The sequence below is a fragment of the Canis aureus genome, chromosome 23 (assembly GCF_053574225.1).
Source record: "Canis aureus isolate CA01 chromosome 23, VMU_Caureus_v.1.0, whole genome shotgun sequence".
NCBI classification, from domain to species: Eukaryota; Metazoa; Chordata; class Mammalia; order Carnivora; family Canidae; genus Canis; species Canis aureus.
In genome coordinates this window covers 38,039,169-38,063,075 of record NC_135633.1, presented here as the reverse complement: position 1 = coordinate 38,063,075, position 23,907 = coordinate 38,039,169, and the positions used below count along the sequence as shown (strand labels likewise).

The 23,907-nt window shown below is 38.8% G+C and overlaps 1 protein-coding gene and 1 long non-coding RNA gene across 6 annotated transcripts in view; one reads left to right on the top strand and one right to left on the bottom strand.

The window, feature by feature from the left end:
• CCDC83 (coiled-coil domain containing 83) overlaps positions 1 to 23,907 on the bottom strand; it is a 48,908-nt gene that overhangs the window by 8,801 nt on the left and 16,200 nt on the right. For 4 of the 5 annotated variants that reach the window (XM_077867336.1, XM_077867335.1, XM_077867338.1 and 1 more), the window contains exons 4-7: positions 18,077 to 18,239; positions 14,467 to 14,634; positions 6,372 to 6,463; positions 3,780 to 3,848 (exon numbers count right to left, since the gene is read on the bottom strand). In XM_077867336.1, the coding sequence (XP_077723462.1) occupies positions 3,780 to 3,848; positions 6,372 to 6,463; positions 14,467 to 14,634; positions 18,077 to 18,239 (492 nt within the window). The remainder of the gene's footprint in view (positions 1 to 3,779; positions 3,849 to 6,371; positions 6,464 to 14,466; positions 14,635 to 18,076; positions 18,240 to 23,907) is intronic. The other variant, XM_077867339.1, reaches the window with a different exon arrangement.
• Positions 1 to 23,907, top strand: part of LOC144295009 (uncharacterized) — a 52,203-nt gene that overhangs the window by 15,841 nt on the left and 12,455 nt on the right. Inside the window, exon 2 of the long non-coding RNA XR_013362358.1 lies at positions 22,405 to 22,477. This is a non-coding gene — a long non-coding RNA (uncharacterized LOC144295009). The remainder of the gene's footprint in view (positions 1 to 22,404; positions 22,478 to 23,907) is intronic.

The following is a 23,907-nucleotide window of genomic DNA, read 5'->3' as shown; positions in this document are numbered from 1 at the left end:
ATAAATAAATAAATAAATAAATATGTTTTTAAAGATTTTATTTATTTATTCATGAGAGACACACAGAGAGGGGCAGAGACACAGGGGCAGAGACACAGGGAGAAGCAGGCTCCATGTGGGGAGCCCGATATGGGACTTGATCCTGAGATTCTCGGATCACACCCTGGGCCGAAGCCAGACGCTTAACTGCTGAGCCACCCAGGTGTCCCAATAAATAAATATTGTTTAAAAAAGAGTATAAAAGAGAAAGTAATAGGACGATGAGAATAATAGAGATAAACTGGGAAAAGTATCTCAAGGGACTATGATGAAACAAAAAAGGTTCAGGGGTTAGTTTAGATGCAGTATCTCTTGTTAGGCATTGCCAAGAGAGTGTAGCTGAGATGAGTACTTAGATAACTTAGACATTTTGAATTTGTGCTTGAAATTTATTTATTGGATTTTGGAGTCTGGAAACATTCTGTATATTACTATATGCATATCTCTATCACATAAGTCATGATTAAATGTTTGAATTTCTATTATGGGCAAGGCTCTGTGCAAGGCACAGAAAGATACAAAAGTGAATAAGGCATGGAAAGAATTTCCTCCAAAGAGGTTTATTGGATTCAATGAACAAATACACAAATAATTATAACATAAAACAATACTAGTGCCATAGAAAAGGCTCAAATATTGCTAGTGGCTTGGAGTTCAAGAGAAAAGCATATATTATTTACCTGCCTTAAACTATTTAGCAAACCATTAAGTCCATTATGCTAAATTAGAAAGCAAGGGGTTGTTTCAGCATCCCATGTGTTGGGAGTTAATCAGCCTGATTATAGGCTTGAACGCCTTAAGGAAAAGTTAATACTTTTCAAATGTCAAAGGATGAGAAAGAAATTATATTTAGAGGATGTAAACAGAAGGAATTGATAGAACATTTGGATATGTTTGACCCAAGGGCTTGGCATGCTTGGGAGGCAGCACACACAGTTCTTGGTCTCCTTCCAAAGCTGGGAATGAAGAGGACCCATTCAGGGAGTTAAGTCTGATCTTTGGAGCTAAGGATATCTTGTGGTATCACTTGGCCATTTGGACTACTAAGGTTCTTAGCATTTACTGTCTCCTTTCCAGCCTATCAAAATATTAGGGAAATGAAAACTAGTTCCTTGTTATAACCATATAAACACCTTTAAATTTCCAGGGTAAGAAAGTGAAAAGGAAGATCAAGACTGCTTTTCCCTCCCTATCCTGCTTCTCCCCAGATACCCAAGAAATGGACTTAGGGAATTGAGAAAGATAATTTAGTTAGAACTATTATAAGTCAGACCCCTAGGATCCTGAATTAAATGCATGCTCTTGCAATTTTATCCTGTGAGATCCAAGTTAGCTTTATGCGTCCTCTCACTTGAAACTCTGATTTCTAACTCTTTGAATCCCTTTGTCTAGTTTTATGGGCTTTCTATTTGTTGAGTTAGTCTAAGTCATTTGGAAATTTCAGGTTTCTTCATTTCCTTAATAAGCATGCTAAATAAAACCAGATAATGGAAGTCATGCATAGGACATTCATATCCTTCCCTCAGATCTAAGTTTTTGGTTATTGTTGAAAGATAGTTAAATGGAGAAATATTTTCAGGAGTTCCATTATTTTTTTTAATTTTTATTTATTTATGATAGTCACAGAGAGAGAGAGAGAGAGAGAGAAAGAGAGAGGCAGAGACACAGGCAGAGGGAGAAGCAGGCCCCATGCACCGGGAGCCTGACGTGGGACTCGATCCCGGGTCTCCAGGATCGTGCCCTGGGCCAAAGGCAGGCGCTAAACCGCTGCGCCACCCAGGGATCCCCAGGAGTTCCATTATTAAATATCCCTTGTTACTCATTCTAAACCTTCCTTAAAGAAACTAATTGTCATATATCATTCCATTTCTAGGCAATTTTCAATTCTTGTGATAATACTTATAACCAGAGATGGTTTTAATTAATTTGTGAGTAAATTTAATAATGCTAAAATAAATATTTATTGAAATAAGGAGAAATTAAATTATTAAATTTCCTTAAAATGATTTGTCCTTTATTACTAACCTCTTTTGCTCATGATTTAATTAAACTTGACATTTTTCCCTGTCTTTTATTTCTACTGAATTATGAGACCTAAAAAGTAAAATGAAACAAAATGTAATTTGTGCCTTTAGTAGGAGGGATCAAGACACACACACACAAAAACCCTTATCAGTCAAATACAAATTTTTGCAGTCATTTTCTCTGAGCCTAATAACTATGACATCTTATAAGATTTAAGATTTGAGGTGTGCCTGGTGGCTCAGTTGATTTAGTGTCTGCCTTTGGCTGGGGTCATGATCCCATAACCCTTCAAATATCAGCCTTATATATATATATAAAACTTGTTAATAAGAGCTGTGTATGATTGAAGTGAATTTTTTCAAAAGATGGTAAGTTTTCTTTCATAGATGGTATCTGAGCACAGGTCAGGTGACTGTTTCTCTGTAATATAAAGCGAATTTCAAAGCAATGAGTTTGCACATCTTCTGTAGCACCCTTGTGACAACTAGTCTGAGGATTATCTACTTGTTTTATCCAATAACATGCTCTCACATCTTCACCCAAGATCTAAGCCATGTACTTGATTCATCTCCCCAATGACTATCTCTATACTCATGGATATCCTTTCATTCAATAACTATTTAGTGAACATAGATTATTAGTTTCATGGACATATAGTTGAAAAGGCACAGCTTTCTCTGTGCAGTGAAGAGACAGATGGATAAACAGACAATTTCAATATATATTAGCAAGAGTTATGAAACAAGAGAGGTGGAGTTTTCCATGTAGATGAGACTAAGAAGGTAAGACAGAAAGACTAGTCTGTGCAATGTAAGGCAAACAGGACAGTGCCTCATAACAAAGAAGGTCTGGAAGTCCTCACAAGACCACATTTAGCAAGAGTGGGATTGTAGCATCGGTATAGAGAGACAGGTGGAGCAGAGTCTAAGGCAGCACACCGGGCCCCTAGTTCCTGCATGTTCTCCAGAAGGAGATGTGAAGAGAGCCTGATGACCAAGCTAGGATAGGATGTAGAGACTGCAGTGGGCAGGAACATCTTGACCGTGGGCAAATAGCTGTCACTGTGGGTTTGGTGTTGGCTGCAACACAATGTCCAAAAGACCAGAGCAATCCATTTAGCAGTCACCAGTGCAGGGAGCAGATGAAAGCATATCCTGTACAGATGAAAGGCAGAGGGAGCAAAGGTCCAAGGCAAAGCCCATAGATCTGAGCCCGCTTTAGTAACATGCCCCAAAGAGGGATATAAACTTCCCTTCCTTATATAACAGGGTCCATCTTGGAGAAGAACAGAGGAAAGAAAGGAAATCTAAACAACTGAACATTTATGCAAAGGACACTCTCTGCCATCCCAAAGAGGCAATTTAAAAACAGCAGAGATTGAGGTTAGAATGATCCTTTAGCCTTACTCCCACCACCCACAAGGAAGTAGGGTCTTGAAGAAGGCCAGATCAATTTTAGGGCATAAAGAAGCTTCATACATTTGAGTTTACAGCATGAATTATGATGCCAAAAGTGATTTCTGGTTGTTATTGAAATTATTGGTGGTGGTCATTGAGCAACAGTTTGTAATAAGATTAGGATTCCACTTGAATTTTATTTGACGTCAGCTAGTCACAATTCTATGCTTTTTCCATGCCTTCAAGCTCACAAAATAAAAGTCATTTCCAGTTCAAAAAAACAAGAAGGAAGGAGTTGTTTTTTAAAATTTGACCTACCTCTCTTTTCAGCCAGTCATTCTCCCAGATCTCTCGGTAGCTGCCCTTGTCAATGAACTGTATGGCATTCTAAAAGAAAGTTTCTGCATTAAAGAAGACTCACAACATGGAGATTCACAATCAACTTATCTGATCATTTTATAGTATGTTTTGCGATCACTTTGGAAGCATATCTAAGAACTTTTGCTTCAGTTGTTCTTTACTCTCATATTATTTTGGTGACTTACACTGCCTAATACAGTTAGAGAACTGGACAATAGTCATCCGTTCAATTTGGCTTCTATTGTGACTGAATCTGATTGCCATGGTGAAATCAATCATTAACTTGTCTGCTCCATGATTAAAGTGGCTGAACTGTAATGATCAAATATTCTTCAAGTTTATGGTCACAGACATACTCCAACATAGAACAAAAACATGAATAGATCCTATTACTGACTTTTTATTTTTTTTTTATTTTTTATTTTTTTTAAAGTTTTATTTATTTATTCATTCAGAGAGAGCGAAGAGAGAGGCAGAGACACAGGCAGAGGGAGAAGCAGGCTCCATGCAGGAAGCCCGATGTGGGACTCGATCCCGGGTCTCCAGGATCACACCCCAGGCTGCAGGCAGCGCTAAACCGCTGCGCCACCGGGGCTGCCCCTATTACTGACTTTTTAATTTGAAATATTTATGCATGTCAGTAATAACAACATACATATTTACAAACTTAATAGCAAATAGTTTCAGAGTAGCTAGACAGTCTCCTGGAGAAAGGCATTTTAGATGAAGAAAATGGGAAAAGCATTACTTTGTCAGTAAGTTCATAAAATGTAAATTCATTTTCAATTCTTATTATAGTTTTCCCCAAAGGAACTTTATAATAGATGAAAGATCATATTTATCAGTGAGGCACTTTTTTATGGCTACCATGTTACAAGTTCTACATTCAGTAACTAAAGGGTATTATCTAAGGAAGGGAAATTAGGAAAAATTTTAAAAGTAATAAATACAGACAAAATAATTAAAAAATATGTTAAGAATAAATTTATCTAAGTCTTTAGAGTTGGAAGATTTGCAATAATTCTTTTTCTTTAAATCATGCTAATTAAACTAAGGGTGCACCTACACTGCGTAGGAATCAGGAACTTTTATACTCTAACTGCAGCTGATAACTCTGAAGTGCCCTGGCACACAGAATTTCAGTTGAACAGGAGCAAGACATAGCTCATAACTGAAGTTAGTTGACTAATGGCTTAATTCAGTAACAATGGAACAGAGGTTTTCAACTTTGGCTGCACATTAGAATCTCCTGAACACTTTGAAAAGTCCAGAAACCAAGGCAACATCATAGGCCATTTACATGAGCATTTCTGAGGCACCAAATGAGTCAACCAAATTTCTCAGGTGACTCCAATATGCAGCCAAGATTGTACAACAGTGGATTATCAGATGTTAAATATATGCTACAAGAGCCAGATAAAATGGGGAAAATTCATTCACATGTGTTAGGCATTATGTAGATAAAAGAAAATGTACAATGTAGTGATTAAAAGCAGTGATCTGAAGAGACATCTTGAATTGAATCTCCACTCTATCACTTGCTCTGGGAAAGTCACAAAAATTTCTCTGTGCCTCATTCTTCTCATTAACAAGTCCCTGCCTTACAGGATTGTTGAGAGACATAAATGTAAAATGCTCAGAACAGTATCTGGACCAGTCCTCATTATATGTTGAATATGTATGTTTGAAATATATTTGATCTATAGATGCATTTTGAATCATCTTAACTATGTTCAGATCATTTTATTGTTGACTTCACCATTTAGTCATACTCAGTCACAAAGAGGCTGAATTTTATGGGCAGATAAACTATTGGTTGGTTTTCCATAATCCTCTATCTTTGTATACATCAGTAAAATCATGCAGTAGGATAGTAATGGGAAAAAACAACTGAACTAACAGTTAAGCAACAAAGAAGAGCAACTGAAATTCAGTGAGGAACTGTAGAGAACCCCAGGTGTTTACAATTCTGCATAAGAGCTATTCTAGATGAAGAGACAGTCTAACTGACGAGGTAGTCTGGGGGCAGGGGAAGGACAGTGAAAACAAAGGGGTTAGAAAACATATAATGTTGGAAATTATATCTCAAACATTTTTTAATATCCCAAATTTTTAAAACTCTGACAATGTAAAGTATACTCTCTTAGATTTGGATATATATGAAAGTACTTTTTAGACAAGTCCTATTTCATTCTATATGTCCAAACTTTTATTTAATAATTTGTTGTAGCCATTATTATTACTTAAAAATAACTCAATAAGAAGTTACTGAGCTCTTGTTCCTTATGAGGCACTATGCTACTTAAATCATCTCATTTAACCTCCATACTATTTTTAAAGGTAAATATCATTATTGCTCCTTTTATATAAATTAGGAAACTCAAGCCCAGAAAAATCAGGTAGGAAATTTAGTTTATATTCCCAGTAAGTGGTAGAACTGTGATTTAAACTAAATTGCCAAATTTCAAAACTCAATCTTCTTAATCATTATACCACAGGAAAAAATAGGGGAACAATTTTTGTTTTGTTTTTAAGAAAATTGAAATATACCTGTGTGGCCCATTCCTTCTTTTGATCCAGTTGCAACAAAGTTTTTCTGGTTATTCTCTTTCTAGCATCTTCCAGAGTGACTTTATAGTGTTCTTTAAAAAAAAAATTAGAAGCCTTAACAAGGCAAATCCTAGGTAAAACTATGCTGCTAGTAAATTTCATCTTCCATGATCCTCCCTTCTCCTTTCTACAAACATTTTCCCCCCGAATTTTCAGGGTGCATTCTTATTGAAGCATTTAGTACCTCCAATGAAAAGAAATGCTCCAATAATTTACTAACACCCTAATGTGAATTAGCTTAAAATGGTACCTCTCCCAAGAATACTTGCGTTTTCAAAGGATTGTCTCTCCAAAGGGAGAGTTTCCAACAGTTTAATACTTGTGCAATACTTTAATACTACTTTGCATACCACACACTTCTGATTCCACAAAGGAAATATAAAGAAGATATGATTATCTGGGAGGGTGGGAAAAAAAAAAGATTTGATTGTCTGCATGAGAAGCATCCTGTACCTCTGACTCAATCTAACTAAATTTCCAGTACTCCTGGCATGCATTTCCTTGGGCAGGAAAGGCAGAGTGAGGGGCTGTGAAGGTCAGCCCCTGGTCTTGAGTTGGGCTCAGAGCAAGAAAGGAGGGCTGATATGAAGTGCAGAATTATTTATTATCTCCCAATTTTCTTATGTCATAGTCGGAACAGAAAGAAAAGGATCAGAAAATTTTAGGCCTTGAAAGATGCTTAGTGATCGTATCATCATCATCTCTGTTTAGGGAACAGTGAGATAGAGTGACATTAAGGTCACTGCAGAGAGTGGAGAGCAAGAAAGCTGGATAACGAGTCCAGTTTGTTAGTCTTCTTTTCAACAAATCAGCACCAGACTCTTCTGATGTACATGACACTACTTAAGACACTGGAAATACTATAAAAAAAAAAAAAAGACACTGGAAATACTGCCAAATAAGAGACAAGCCCCGGCCCTTGTGACATGTACATTCTAGTAGGGAAGGCTGACCTTAGGTAAACAAGCAAATATGGAATATTTCAGGTGGTGGTGTGTGTGATGAAACAGAACTAAAATTCTCCATTTTAGATAGGGTAACCAGAGAAAGCACTTTTGAGGAGGTAGAGGCTGAATGAAGTGAGGCAGTCAGCAGTGTGAACAGAGGAAAGTGCACTACCCAAATCTGAGAATAATCAAAGTAGGTTGTGCCTTATGATCACATCTATGTTATATGTTCCCATTAGTTGTGTTTTATTTATAACTTCTGGAGGATAACTATTTGAGAGTCAGGAGTCTTTATTTCCATACAAAGGATGTTGACAACTATGGTTGTTATATTTCTGGACTGGTCCACAGAGACCCATTTAACTTATTCTGTAAGTAAAAATACTTTTGTACTAGTCATGCTGTGGAATCTGCCATTCATGACACTGCTTCAAAAGGAAAATTTTCTCCACAGACCAAGTCAGTCTAAACAGAACTCTCTGCGCTCCTAGACCACAGGGAAGGAGATCTGCAGGTCTGGTCTTTCGGTATGTTGGAATCAAACCGAAGGTCTGGAAAGGAGACCAGGGAGCTAAGCAAGAATTCCTCAGCCTTCATCTGTGCTTTGTACTGGCGTAATGGCTCCCTCTATTAGTCGAAAACTCTGAAAGCAGAGTAAAAATTCCTTTTCTATATCATTTTACTCCTGTAGTCCGTGGGACACAACAGATAATGAAAAATCTTTTGAAAAAAATTCAATGTGCAAGTCTTTGGGGGGCAGTGATCTGAGGCTTCACCACCAGGTGTGGCAGCTGTGGTGGCGTGGGGAGGGAGGAGTGCAGAGAGACAAGGGGAGAGCCCTCCCAAGTTGCCAGTGGCCAGAGAGGGAGCCAGTCACTTTCTGCCTCTAACAGAGTTGGGACCAGAGTGTCTGACTGAGGTAGCAGTTGATGAACATGAGAGTTGCGTTTTGAGGAGTCATCTAACTTGACATTTGGAGAATAAGAGAATGGAAGCCTTCATTATTCCAACCTACATATGTTCATCTATACAACTTGTATTTTTCTTATTCCATTTGGAGTCATCACTTGAATACTTTAATCATTCCAGTCTCATTTCCGCTAGAATTTGTTTCAATTCAGGATATAGTCCACTAGATTAAGGCTGGATGTTTATTTGAAACTTTTACCCAACAAAACACAACAAGCCATCTAAAAGTTGCAATGGATTTAGTTATAATGGATTTTTCATTCTTAGAATTGATTCTTTGCTGTAAATCATAAAAAATAGATAAATATACTGTGACTAAAGTTATAGCTTTCTCTATTGCCACATTAACACTGAAAAAGCAATAAAAATACCCAACTGATTTCAAGTTCCATATAAAATTCAATAGACTGTTTATCTTCTTAAGAGCAAAGTAACCAGCACAAGTGAGGATATAAAAATCTCATCACTATCTTTTGTGATTCATACGATGCTTTGAGAAACAACTGTTAACCATGCATTTGTGAATACAGCCAAAGAAGCTGGGAGTATGGAATGTCTCCTCATAAAAGTTTGAGATGTTGCTAGTGGGAGCGTGGGAGACTCTGGCTTGCTGCCTTTAAACTCCTGGCTGCTCAGACACCTGTCTAATGCAGCCACTTCTCAGAACCTGATGGCAAAGCCACACTGACTGAAGCTTGCTTCAGCTTGCTTCAGTTCTGCCTTCCCTGTTGTGTCTGGCTCTGTGTTGATTTGCTCCTCCTCAGTTTTCTGGGAGTCTGTTGCCCACTTTTCACACACTTGTTCAGGGTCATACATCTTCACTGTGCTGCCCTCTCCTGTGGGAAGGGTGGTGATAGCCTCTCTTGTGGGTTCTCTTGGAAAGCACCAAGGGACTCCCATTTTACAGATGAAGAAATTGATGTTCAAAAAAGTTACTTTTTGTGAGTGCATTTGAACCTAAATCTCTTAACTCGCTATTATAAAACAAAGAAATTTTAGAGCTTCCTGTCCTGTGTGCCTGGTAAAGGACAAAAGTAAAAATGCTCTGTGACCCTGATATCTAATGACTTATAATAACACTTTCTGTATTGCTGAGCCTCATCTAAAACCCCCTTTCTGGGCTCCCTGGGTGGCTCAGCGGTTTGGCGCCTGCCTTTGGCCCAGGGCGCGATCCTGGAGTCCCGGGATCAAGTTCCATGTTGGGCTCCTGGCATGAGCCTGCTTCTCCCTCTGCCTGTGTCTCTGCCTCTCTCTCTCTCTCTCTCTCTCTAGTAAATAAATAAATAAATAAATAAATAAATAAATAAATAAATAAATCTTTAAAAAAATAAAACCCCCTTTCCTTTTATTGAGAGACAAAGCCTTGTCCTGGATATATTAGTGACTGTGTTTCTCATACCCACTCCCAACATCTCCCAGCTAAAGTTCAGGGAAGTAGCTCTAGGTGATTCCTCCTCCTTCCCCCCTAGAGCTCAGGGATGGTACTAAATAAGGCAGAGTTGGAGAGTTGACCATAAAATAGCTGATCGATGACCCATGAGGAAGCATGGGACAAAGGCTCATCTTTGATTAGGTAGGTGATCACACCAGCTCTTCAGAATCTGGGCTGGAGAAAACTGCAAGAACTGGTCTGTGGGAAACAAGAAGAGAATCGGACAGGACAGAGCAAAGCAGAGACACAGACCATGAAAGATAAATGTAAAGGGGAACCTTCTCTAGGGCTATCACTGATCTGATGCGCTTCTATTTCCAGCTTTAACCTTCCCATTCCTCACTACAAGTGTTATATTCAACAACATGACCATGGCACATTAAGCAAACTTAGTTTTATCTCTTCCCTTTAAAATTCATACCGTGAGGCTAGCAACTCTCTCAACAAGATATATGGCAAATTTCTGACTTCTCTGGTCCCTTTGTAATAATAAGAGGTCCTCCAATCACTAATTAATATATCCAGCCTTTTGTAATAATTAAAACTTAAAACTCATTCAAAGTTATGGCTATTCTCTTTTCAGCTTGGATATACAACTACTTCCTCTGACTTGAGTTTCTATGCCTCCTTTCTCACAGTTGAAGAGAAACATGGAAAGGGAAAGAAAGCTCTCGCCTAACAGATACTATCTCAAGCTAATGTGGCACTTTCTCGTCCTGACACTTAAGGTTGATTCCTTTCTCATGGGGATATTTTATAGGTTCTTCAGAGGACCAGCCTCCCCATTGCTAGTTATTTCACTGGTGTTTCCTTGATGCAGGGGAATGTACTGTCCTCAAGGCTGGCTAACAACTTTACCTTTGGCCTCTGGCTCTCCATCTATTCCTCTCTCCCTTACATGCAGGCTCCTATTTCTCTGTTAGGACACCATCACCAAGATCTAACAGGTGTGTGTACTAGCTCTCTCTCATAGCAGATTCATAGGAAACACTTTCATGCTTTGCCATGACTGAGAGTGCAGGCTTCTGCAGACTGAATACTTATACCCGTGCCCCATTCATACATTGAAACTGAATCCCCAGTTTGATGGTATTTGGAGATGGGGTCTTGGGAAGTCTTTAGGTCAAGAGGGGGGAACCCTCATGAATGGGATTAGTGCTCTTAGAAAAAGAGACTCCAGAGAGCTCCCTTGCCCCTTCCACCAGAGATGGCTGTCTATGGACCAGGAAGTGGGTTTTCACAAGACACTAAATGTGCTGTCATTGAACTTGAGCTTTCCAGCCTCCAGAACTGGGAGAAATAATTTCTGTTGTTTATAAGCCACCCATTCAATGTATCTTGAATGGACTAAGATACAGGCCTAGCTCAGGGCAGTAGCCACTTCATCTTTGCTCTGCTGTCAGAATGATTAAATCCTTATCCCCAAGATTTCTCAGAGAAAGGTCATAAACTAGACCTCCATGTCTCCAAACTGTAGGGGACACATACTGATCAATCTGAGGAATTTCCTTAAAGACTCTCCATCTTGATTTGAGGTGAAAGAGGAATTACCCTCACCTGTCCCTTTGGAGGACAGCATAGGACTTACAGCACACCAAGATCTCTTATTTAACACTGTCCCCTAATTTCCAACAATCTTTTCTTGACCTATCCAACTTCTTGTATAGACTGGAATTCAGTGGCTGAAGGTGTGAAACCAGTTTACTGCTTCATCTGCATGGTGGTATCTCAGTTTATTCTGAAATGTGGTGTCTGTTACATTGCTACCCCAGTTTAAAATGAGAATAAAACAATTTTACTTTAATAACCTATTTCAATAACCACCCCTTTCCCTAAAAATACTTGTTCCTTTGCAAGTCTACCAGTCTAACAACACAAGTTTCATGATTGTGGGTGTGGGGAGGAGCATTCTAGAAAAATCATGGAAGAAGGGAGGAGGTGGGAAAAAAAGATCAATATAATAGTAAGGCTTCAGATAACTTGATTTAAGTGTCCTGCTCATATTCATTGTCCAATTAGTGTAGTGGCCCTCAAAATATTTTAATACAGCAGAGTTGCTCCTGCTACTTTCATGGTTAGGAGAAATGCCTAAAACTATGAGAAAAGCCCATAGCAACTATTTTCCTAGGACACCTAAAGTTGGTTACAGACCAGGGTTTTCAATATGTAAATATGTAAATATTATTACCACCATCCCAAAGTTGGATACAAGAGCATGACAATCTTCAACTCAAATCATCTAAATTTCTGATCAAGATTATGGGTTAAGTTTATCTGAGAAGATGATTCTTCCTAATTTAAAAATGTAAAATGAAAATAATGTTGGGGGGGACTTTAAAAATTTTAAATATATCAGAACAGTAACTATTTTAAAAGTTTGTACTGGTGTACAAATACATAGATCAATGGAACAGAATAGAAAGTATAGAGAAGGACCCAAATACACATAGGAAACTAAAGTATAATAAAGTCAGCATTTCATATCAGTAGAGTTAAAATGAATTATTTGCTATATGATGTTAGAACAACTGGAAAACCATCTGGCAAAAAATAAAGTTGTTTTCCTACCTCATAGACACACAAAAAATCAGAGATTTAAATATTAAAATGAAGCCACAAATATTCTAGAAGAAAATATTGGGCAATTTTTTCGTCATTCATAAAACAAAAATCTAAGTTGAGCATTCTAAAACTTCAGAATGTTCTCATAAACATATTCCACAATAAAAGACTAATGACAAATGGGGACAATATTTGTACTTTATATCACAGTTAAAGAGCTAATTTCCTTCAAATGTAAAGCGCTCCATAACACAGTAGAAAAATGGGCAAAGGATGTGAATAGATGGTTCACAGGAAAGGAAACTCATTATAGTTCCTGAACTTATGAAAAGATATTCACTATCACTTATAGTAAGAGAAGTGGAAATGAAAGCTACAATGAGGTACCATCTTCTGCTTTTAAGACTGGCAAAGAACAAAAAATTAGCTAACATCCCTGTTGTTGAAAATACAGGAACACAGCATCCTCATCCACATGAGGAGGAGTCGGGAAGGGGTGAGGATGGTTAGTAAACTTGGCACAAGGTTTATGGAGGGCTCTGCCTATCAAAATAAAAATAAATAAATAAATGGGCACTTTGGGTCAGTCATTCCTTCCTAGAGACACACACAAATGAAATTATATAAATACAAGAATATTCACTACAATGAGATATTTAAGAATATTCATTGCAGCATTATTTATAATAGAAAACTATAGAAAACAACCTAAGTGCTAATGAGTAGGGGATTTGTAAAAAGAATTATAATACAATGAAACAAAGTAGCCACTGGAAGAATGAAGAGGTACTAATACGTACTGATCTATGAAAATATCCATATTGTTATATGAAAAAAGTACAAAATTGTATTTGTAGTATGCTTTGTATATATTAATATAAAATATTTCTGAAAAAGGTTACACAAGAAATTGGTAATAGTACTTTTATCTAGAGAGATGATCTGAGTGGCTGGGGGATAAACAGGAGTAAGAAGGTGTCCCCCCCCTCCTTTTTAAAGATTTATTTATTTATTATTTGAGAGAGAGGTGTGGGGGAGGGGCAGAGGAAGAGGGAGAGAGAGTCCCAAGCAGATGCCCCACTGAGTGAAGAGCCTGATGCAAGGCTTGATCTCAGGACCCAGAGATCACGACCTGAGCCGAAACTAAGAGTTGGATGCTTAATCAACTGCATACCCAGGTGCCTTGGAAGGTGTCCCTTTTACTTTATACTTTTCTTCTGGGGAGGAAAACTTTTTGAAAAATTGGAACTCTAAGCCCAGATGATTTGGAACCAAATTTACACTGCCATTGTGGGGCAGAAGTCCTGAGCTGAGAAACCTACAGAAAACTTTGGTCCAGAATTGGAACATCCTGACAGGGACCCAGAAGAGGATAATGGAAATGACCTCACATGAACACCTTCGCCACTCAGGGCACCATCACCAGCTGGGCTCAGAGGTGTTACCCAGCCAGTGTTCTTTTGAGTCATCAGATTTCTCCATTTATTCTACTGTATGACTTTCCTATCCCTGGATCTCTGATGCTTTTTTAAGCCACTGTGCTAGCCACAGTGACAGAAGGGTGGCCTCATGGTTCCCAGATCTAGTCCTGATAAGTTTCATCATGCCTGGTGCCATCTGGCTCCATATTCTCTCCATTTCCCATCTCATGTTTGTGCTCCAGTTCTTTCTGACTATAACCTAGCATTTACTTGGGCATTTCTCTACAATTATTCTACTTTTATAGCCTGGTTAAGTTGTTTTTAGCTTGTCTCAGGTAAACTTCTTTTCTAATATAACCCTGTCCCAGGACCTTCCTAGCTTGGTGGAATTGCCCCAGACCTAAGTATGGGAGTAGAGAGACCGATTGAATAAAGCTTCTTTCTCCAAGACACTTGGTCCCAGGGATTCTCCACTACCCCCTGCACCCCCACTCCCATCACACTCTTTTACTTCTCAGTTTCAGTGGTGGTCCTGGGAGAGATTCTCCAGTCCCTCTCTCCACCTTTACCTTTAGCTTCATAGCTGCTTGTGGTGATAGCAGAGAGTAAAGAATGATTCAGGGAGTACACATTTTTTTCTTCTACCAAAGGGCTGCTCTCCCAAGATTTTCTACTGAATTTGAGCTAGCTTTGCTGCAACTGACCTGACATTTTCTCTGCATTTTCCTTAACTCTATTGATGTCATTCTGCAAGGAGGTAATGAGTTTAGCATGTTGTCCACTCCCTACATTCTTATATTCTTCCCAGTATTCCTTTTCACTGAGTTTCTCAAGAAATAGCTTCTCAGCATTAGTTATTTGCATGCGCATATCTGTTGAAAGAAAATCGAGACATCATGTCATTTCCATTGTTCTTGCAACCATTATACATTGCAATCAGATTTTATGAAGTTAAGATCTGAAAGGTCTGATACTAAAATGCTGTTAATTCATAAATGCAATTTTTAAACTACAATTAAAGGAACTCTAAGCTATTTTAACTATTTTCCATCCCTCAGGATTCATAACCCAAGTAAAATTAAACTTCCAAATATAAAACAGACATGTGGTTTTAGGCTATGACTGATAAGGTAATAGACTATCTATATGCCTAGGAACCCACAAGCTTAAATTAATCCTATGATAAGCTTGATTAGCGTCCTATTTTGTACAATATATTATATCAAATGTACTTTTTATTGATAAATTGACATTTTTCTGACCATTATGCCCTCTGGACAAAGTGACTTCAACTTATATCATGTACTGTCCTTGGCAACCATTTTTATAAATAAATAGGTTGATTCCATCATCTAAATTTCAGTGTTTGGGCTTCCCTTGTGAAATGATACCATATGATAATTATAGGAACATGTCTTCCCCTGCCTCCACTTATTAAGGCCTTCAGAGTGAAAGATAAATTCTCTAGTAAAATATGTACAAATATTGAGCTATCTCCACTGTGTAAACTTTCAGTTTTCCCTGGTGCATTTGCTAAATTTGGTATTCTACTCAATCTTTAGGCTGGTCTCTTGCTTCTAAGATTTTATTTTATTTATTTATTTATTTTTAAGATTTTATTTATTTATTCATGAGACACAGAGAGAGAGAGAGAGAGAGAGAGGCAGAGACACAGGCAGAGGGAGAAGCAGGCTCCATGTAGGGAGCCTGCTGGGACTCCAGGATGACACTCTGGGCTGAAGGCAGGCACTTGACCACTGAGCCACACAGGGATCCCCACTTCTAAGATTTTAGAATGAGGTCTGACAAATATCAAGGTACGATGAACTTAATGTCCTTTTGGCTCAATGCTGCACACCATCTTGTTTGAGAGCTCCCTGAAGGCAAGACCACATCTTATTCTTCTCTATAAAACCAGCACTTAGCACAGAGTCTGGTATCAATTGGTGCTCAATAAATGTCTAGGGAATGGTTGAAGCATTCCAAACAGGCCAGAGGGATGTTCTTCAGTATAGAGGGCCAGAAAGACTTCAGACATGTCTTTTCCCAAAGATGTAAATCAGATAATATATTTTTAAATCCCTTCATAAATGGCACTAGTAATTGCCATGGAACAGTTAATACTGCTACAACCTACCTGATGAGCTATCCTGTTATTTGATTAGCCTGCTGCTGTCTCAGCCCTGTGCCACATTCGGCCTCTGAGGGGAGGGTTGGTTAATGTCACTGAAGATTTTGAAAGAGAGGTGGGTGTAGTGGCTGTTGTTCTGCTTTCCCAGATCCCATCTCCCTTGCCTTCTCCTACCTCCTGTGAAATAAGTAGGCCAATTACCGGGGCCCCTTCTCCTGGCTGTAGGGATTTGCCCAGTGGGGAGCAATGTTTCAAGCTAGGGACATGCTCAGAGTCCTTCCCTGGAAATACTTTCACTGGAACTGGTGGAAAGCATGTCTCTTCTGTCTCTATTTAGGTTAAAAGGATGTAAGGTGAGAGGCGTCCATGGTCAGAGTTCTAGCCTCATGGGGACAACAGTCTCAGAAAAAGGAGCCAACTTTCTGGGGAAGACAGAGAGAGAAGAGGGGCAAGGAAGGGGGTGAGGGGAGAGAAAGAGGGAGAGGCAGAGGAGGTTAAAAAAAAAAAAGCCAAGATCTGACAGCATGTGAGGCTCCAGATCCAGGTCGGTAGTGCACACTGCCTATCCTGTTTCGTTATATGAAAAAATTAGCATCCTCTTTATGCTTGGGCTAGTTTGGATTAACTTTTTATCCATGCAACTGAAGAGTCCTAACTAAAAGTTGTAAAAAAAAAAAAAAAAAGGAGGGGGGTTATTACTACTTCTCAAACCTTACTATGCATAGGAATCCCCCAGGATCTTGTCTCAAAGCAGACTCTAGTTCAGTAGCTCTGGATGGGCCTGAGATTCTGCACTGCAATGAGCTGCCAAATGAAGCTGCTGCTGCTACACTGCATACCCAATGGGGTTACGGTGGCTACCTGGTGCATAACAGAACTGCTTCAGAAAGCCTCTGCACATACACCTGTCCTCTCACTTTCCTGCATCTGCAAGCTCCTTTCATCCCTGGACCACCTGACGTGAGCAGCCCTCCTCTGCTGTGCTCTGGTCACCCAGCTTGGCCCCCGTCTTGTATGACACACAAATCTCAGCACTCAGCCCAAACCACAAACAGGCACACTCTCAGCTAGCTGGGCTCATTTCCCAGTGAGGGCAGTTTAGTGAGCACATCTGAGTATCCTTTGTGGTCTCACTCCTACCTCAAGGGACTTATTAAAGTCCTGCTTCCAAACATAAGCGGAGGTCTCCTGGAGACGAGCCCTGCAAAATCCAGTATCTACCACCTTATGACATCACCACTGCCCATAAAGGGACAAGTCAGAACAGGCTTTTGGGAACAGTTGTGGAGACCCCTAAATATGAAGTTTGCTGATTGATGTTTGGGCTTGGCAACTATTTCATTCAAAACCACAAATATTTACAGATAGTGTGCTTGCTCTGTGTAAAGTGCTTAGATGAGTAGGCTCTCTGAACCACTTGGAGAAATTCAGGCAATCTAGTCCTCATTTGGCCTTCCAGCTCCTAGTACTGCTTCCTGAGAACACTCACATCTCTTCCCCAAGTTCTCCAGCTTCCTAGCTGAGATAGTATTTTTAGAGGTTCTGGCAAAAGTAGTTTGGGAAATCTTGAGCAGCAGGTTTAGGACAAAGGAATGAAAAAAATTTTTAAATGCATGTGTTAAAACTATGTCTGACTTATCTGCAGGACCATGGTATTTCCTAAACCCATGGCAAGAGTAGGTCCTGGGTCTTTCATCTTCTGCAACCTAGCATCATTTCTGTCCACGTCCTCCCAATCTTCCCCCTTGCCAACTCTCATCCCTCCTTTCCCATCAAAATGGGGGGCTTAGCTTCCTTAGTGATACTGGTGGGAGGGGAGGCTTCATGACAATATTCACATTATTCTCAAGTCTGAACTGAGGCTGAAGCCAAAGAGGCTGCCAGATGACAGAATTTCCCTTAAGAAAGAACAAATCTCCTCCTGCAAGAAATTCAGGGTGGTAGCTAACAGGCTGTTTGTCTGATGTCAAAAGCCAGGTGGTTTTCTTCTGTCTCTGTTTTTGATCAGTGCCCTTCCTCCTCCTCCTCACTTGGTTTCAGTAGCTCTGCCCACTTGTGACTTCCCTCACACATGTGTGTGCTTGTGGTGGTAACGCTCTCATCTGGAACATGTTCACAGCATTTTGAACATACTAAGACAAAAGCATGAACATATTCAAGAAATAACTCAGTTCCTAAGTCACCTTTCAAGTTTTCTTCCTGGTCTCTCTCAAACTTCCATTTTTCCTTCATTGCTTTTTCAACATCTTCTCTTGTGACAACTGGTAACCCCTCTGACTTCTCTTCACTCAGCTCCTTTAGAAGGTTCTGTATGTGCCAAGTCTGCTCATCCTTCAAGCGTTTGTTCTGTTGTGAAAATCAACAGTAGGTAATTACAACTGCTCAAGTATTGACATTGATTTGCCTCAAAACATAGTTGCACATTAAGGCTTACAAAATGAGGAAAAAACAATGGCATAAGTTTATACAATATCTCTAAGAGCTTAAGGAACATGGAAGACGCAAAATAAAATTAAACCCATCAACACAGTAACTATTGGATAGAAAGTTACATTTGAAAAATTGTGTTAGTAATCTCCCAGTCTATGGCCCTATCATAGGGTCAGTGAACATTAAAGTTAGGGATCCCCAGGTGGCTCAGCGGTTTGGTGCCTGCCTTCAGCCCAGGGCTTATCCTGAAGTCCTGGGATCGAGTCCCACATCGGGCTCCCTGCATGGAGCCTGCTTCTCCCTCTGCCTATGTCTCTGCCTCTCTCTCTCTCTCTGGTCTCTCACGAATAAATAAATAAAAATCTTAAAAAAAAATAAAGTTAGACTTTGGAGGCCGTTTTCGTCAGTCTCCCACTACAACCATTCTTCTTCAGCATCATTCATTTGGTATTTATGGAGCATCTACCATGTACCAGGTGGTCTTCTAGACACTAAGAATACATCAGTGAACACTATATATAAAATACAGCGGCCCCTTCTCTTAGCTATAGGGATTTGTCCAGAGGGAGCATGGGCCTCAAGCTAGGAACATGCTCAGAGTCCTTCCCTGGATATTCACTGAAGCTGGTGGAAAACAGGTCTTTTTTTGTCTCCGTTTCAAGGATGTAAGGTGAGAAGTGTCCATGGTCAGAGTTCCAGCCTCATGGAGACAACAGCCTCAGAAAAAGGATGCTTCCATGGCAAAGATAAAAATTTAACCCAAAGTAAGCCTAAGCATGAAGAGGATATTAATTTTTTTACATAACCAAACAGAAAACACAGAATACTACACTGGACCAGAGCCTCACATGCTGTCAGATCTCAGCTTTAAAAAAATTTTAAACATCTGCTCTCTCCCCACTTCTCTCCCATCCCCTCTCTTCTGCTCCTCTGTTTTCCCCCTTATCCCTCTTCCCACTCTGTCCTTCCCATGAAAGTTGGCTCCTTTGTAAAATGGTACAGCTACTCTGTCAAAAAGGATGCCAATTTCTTATAAAACTGAATGTTTGCTTACCATACCACTCAGCAACTGAGTTCTTTGGCATTTATCTCAGAGAAATTAAAGCTTACATTCACATAAAAACCTGTACACAAATGTTTATAAAAGCTATATTTAGGAGATCCCTGGGTGGCGCAGCGGTTTAGCACCTGCCTTTGGCCCAGGGCGTGATCCTGGAGACCCGGGATCGAATCCCACATCGGGGTCCCGGCGCGTGGAGCCTGCTTCTCCCTCTGCCTGTGTCTCTGCCTCTCTCTCTCTCTGTGTGTGACTATCATAAATAAAAAATAAAAAATAAAAAAGCTATATTTATCATAGCCAAATATGGGGAACAACTCACATGTCTCTCAATAGGTAAACAGTTAAATAAGTTGTGGTACCATCCATATCACAAAACAAAAATCAATAAAAGGAACCAACTAATGATACATGCAGGAAAATGAATCTCCAGAGAATTAAGCTGAATGAAAAAAGCCAATCTCCAAAGATTACTTACAAAGATTACTTACTAGTAAGTGATTTATATGACATTCTTAGAATAACAAAATTATAAATATGGAGAACATATTGATGGTTGCCAGGAGTTAATGAAGGGGTACAATTGGGAGGGAGGGAGTGGCTGTAAAAGGACATTATGAGAGATGCTTCTGTTGATGGAAATTGTGTCTTGACTGTATCAATGTCAATATTGTTAATGTTAATATTCTACTTGTGATATTATACTATAGTTCTGTAATATGTTATAGGAAACCAGGTTATGGGTATACAGGATCCCTCTGTATTGTTTCTTATTTTTCTGCATTATTTCTTACAATTGCATACTAATCTATAATTATTTCAAAAAAGTTTAATTTAAAATATGGAGGTCAATCATTATTAGCAATTGATAAATAATATATTGCTCTTTTGTCAATTCTCAAATATTCCATTTTCTGGGAAATAAATTCATGTTTTGTTTTCTTATAAATAAACTGAATTGGGACACCTGGGTGGCTCAGCGGTTTAGCACCTGCCTTTGGCCCAGGGCATGATCCTGGAATCCCTGGATCAAGTCCCACATCAGGCTCCCTGTGTGGAGCCTGCTTCTCCCTCTGCCTGTGTCTCTGCCTCTCTCTCTTTCTCTGTGCCTCTCATGAATAAATAAATAAATAATTTTAAAAAAAATAAATTGAATTACTTTGGCTTGACTGAGTTATTTGGAAATGAAATATTTGTAGAAACTTGAATAATACCAATGGAAATATCTCTTGCCAAACTATTGCCCTGCTAATACTTTTTCCAAATATGGACTTTTCTATTTATTTTTGTTAGAAGATGGAAAATTCCTTTATCAAGTATAGTCTGAATACTAAAAAATATTTATCTGATTTTATTTATGTTAGCTAATTTTAGTAAGGCAACAATTGCCTCAAAATCGATTCCAGCTCTAAAATAGGCAAAGAAAATCCATTTAAAAAACTACTACATATAAAACTACTACATATAATTCATAAAGAAATAATGTGTAATCAATCAATATATTTTTCTTTTACCTTTCACACTTAGCACAATACTTGTCGAAGTAAATGCAGTCCTCTTAGATCAAATTTTTAACACAATGACTATTCTTTTCAAACGTATATTTTTATTTATAAATTAAAAATAGTACCACATGTCCTAAAAATGTAATTGACTGTTGCATAAATGTGACTAAATCATATTTGGTATTATATGTAAATTTAAAAACATCTATATTAAACTTCCCAAGTCCTGTAGTGAATTTCAAATGGATGGGAAATGTGTCTGACAACATGTTACAAAATTCACTATATCTGAAAGATTACTTTGAGTGATATACTGGAATACAATTTAGTTAGATATATTTATCAATGTGTTAAAAAAGACATTTATCCTACAAAGTAAACGATTATTATTCAAAGTAAGAATAATTGTCACACCATAAATAGAAGAAAGGAGACTCAATAGATAAGCTACAAAGAAAGGACTGATTTTTTTTAAAGATTTTATTTATTAGTGAGAGAACATGGGGGGTGGGGGGGAATGGGCAGACAGAGAGAAGCAGACGGAGAGGGAGAAGCAGACTCCTCACTGAGCAAGGAGTCCTATGCAGGGTTCCATCCATCCTTAACTGACTGATTCACTCAGGCACCCCTGATTTTGTTTTGTTATAAGGCCATGTCATGGGATTTACCTTTTTAACTCTTTAAGATTCACAAGAGCAAGAACAGAAGTTGCCAAATTAGCACACAGAGTTCTCCCTTACTATGTCCCTGCCTTCCCCAATGATGACATCTTATATAACCAGAGAATATTATCAAACCTGAGAAATTGACAATGGTACAATGTTATTAAGTAAATTAGAGACTTTATTTGGATTTCACCAGTTTTTACATGTGCTCATTTTAATTTTTTGTGTGTATAAGTATGATGAAAATTTGTCACATATGTGAATTATCACCATATAGATGACATTTGAAGCCATGGTGTTAGGTAAGATCTTTAGAGTTAAAGAGAAGACTTGAGATCAGAACTCTGGAAAATACTAATTTAGGGATAGGTCCAAAAAAAGAGCAATGAATGAGAAACATGAAATGGGTTGGTGAATAGTGGGGAATATCAAGGAGAGTGATGTCCTGGCAGCCAAAGAGAGAGAGTTTCAAGCTGACAGCAATGACTGCTGAAGGCACAAGGGGTAACAAGGACTAGAGAGAAGCCACTGGACTTGGCTAATTGGTCATTAATAACTTCTGCCTTAGCAGTTGTGCTGGAGTAGCAGGAGTAAAAGAATGAATCTGAGGTAAGGACGTAGACACAGTGAACTATGAAATGTCTAATGAGGTAAGTGGAGCAGTGAATGCAGAAAGGAAGATAATAAATGAAGTGAGAGTCCAAACAAAACTCACACAGGAGAAGAGATAACTTGTAGGAAGGATGAAGTGGTATTTCTGATTTCTGACCTAAATGAAAAGTGTGTCTTATTAATGAGTCATATTTAACTTAGCAATTAAATATCCATGACCTCAAAAATTTTTCCTTCCACAGGTGTTAGTGTGAATCAACTCAATAAATATTTATTAAGAACTTATTCATGCTGGACCCTTCCTGAGAAACAAAGGTAAGTAAGATTTGATTGCTGTTCCCTAAAGAGCTTTCAATTTAATAATAACATTTGTATGCAGCATCCCAGCTTAGTTCGGGGGAATGAAACGGAGCTAGCCAAGAGAAGAGCATTCTGGGAAGATGAAACAGCCTGCATGAAGGTACAATAACCAGGGAGACTGGGTTTTTCCAAGATTTAAAAGAAGCAGTGGTAAGTGAAGGGTAGAACGACTGGAGATAAGGCAGGAGAGGTGAGCAGAGGTCAGATTTTGTAGGGCCTCAAAGATTTCAGTAAGGAGCGTGGATTTCATTTTCTGTACAATGGGCAGCCACTGTAGGGTTTTAAGCACTGAAAGATTTACAGTTTCCGTGGGTTTGCACTGTGGAAAACGTACCCAACTGAAGAAAGATAGGGGAGAGATGGTGGCAGCTTAAACTGCGGCATTAGCAGCTTACACAGAGAGAAACAGATACAGTTGCAGCTGGAGTCTGCCCCTCCATGCTCCTCACTGCTGGGTCCTCTGATGGCCCCAAAAGAAGGTGTAGGGCTATCCCATTCTTGGGTAAATCTCCATGAAAAGAAGAATTTTGTTTCTGGCTTCAAATGAGGGGCTATGGGAAAGAGATTCCTCAGTCTGGATCTGTTGTCCTTTGCACAACCAAATGTAAGTCTGAGGATGACGCCAGAGTCCCAGTGGTGACCACTGGGGGAGGTGTATTGGTCCTGTGATGGCAGCTCACTCCTCTCACATGCTGTGCATCTCATCACATAGAATTGCATCCAGACACCTAGACAAAAGTTCCCCTTTCCCTTCTCATCCACAGATCTGAGTTTCTGTTGGAGTCTAGTGACTGATCCTGGGAACCCTGACAATTCAGGATCACAGTTATATCACCACCATGGCATGTCTAGCCCAATAAATGTTGCTGAATGATCAGATTAGTTCTATTCAGGAGACAAGAATCCCCATGTTATTGGAGGCTCCATTAAAACTTGTAGATATAGTCATTTCAGATGAAAGCCAAATAAAAATTATCTGTGGAAGTTTTAGAGTCCATATGAATGCTTTAGTAGGGAATAGTCTCAGTAGTTCATCATTTATGAGACACCTTAAGGGATAAATTGTGTTAATTATCACTTACTGCTTCTTAACTATTTCTGCCAATCTTTAGTCATGATAGTCATATACATGGCTTTGATATTCATTTCAATCTGTTTTTGTAAAAATATTGTATCGTCGTAAACAGTCACTTTAACAATTGAGATTATACTTTTCAAATAATATTTACATATGTATCCTCTGACAATCTAGAAGCAAAAAAGATACAGAAATTAAAAATAGAGAACCAATGTTTTGTCATTTGAAAAAATAAGAAATTAAGACATAAATGTGGTTCCAGGGGGGCACCTGGGTGGTTCAGTCAGTTGAGTGTCTGCCTTCGGCT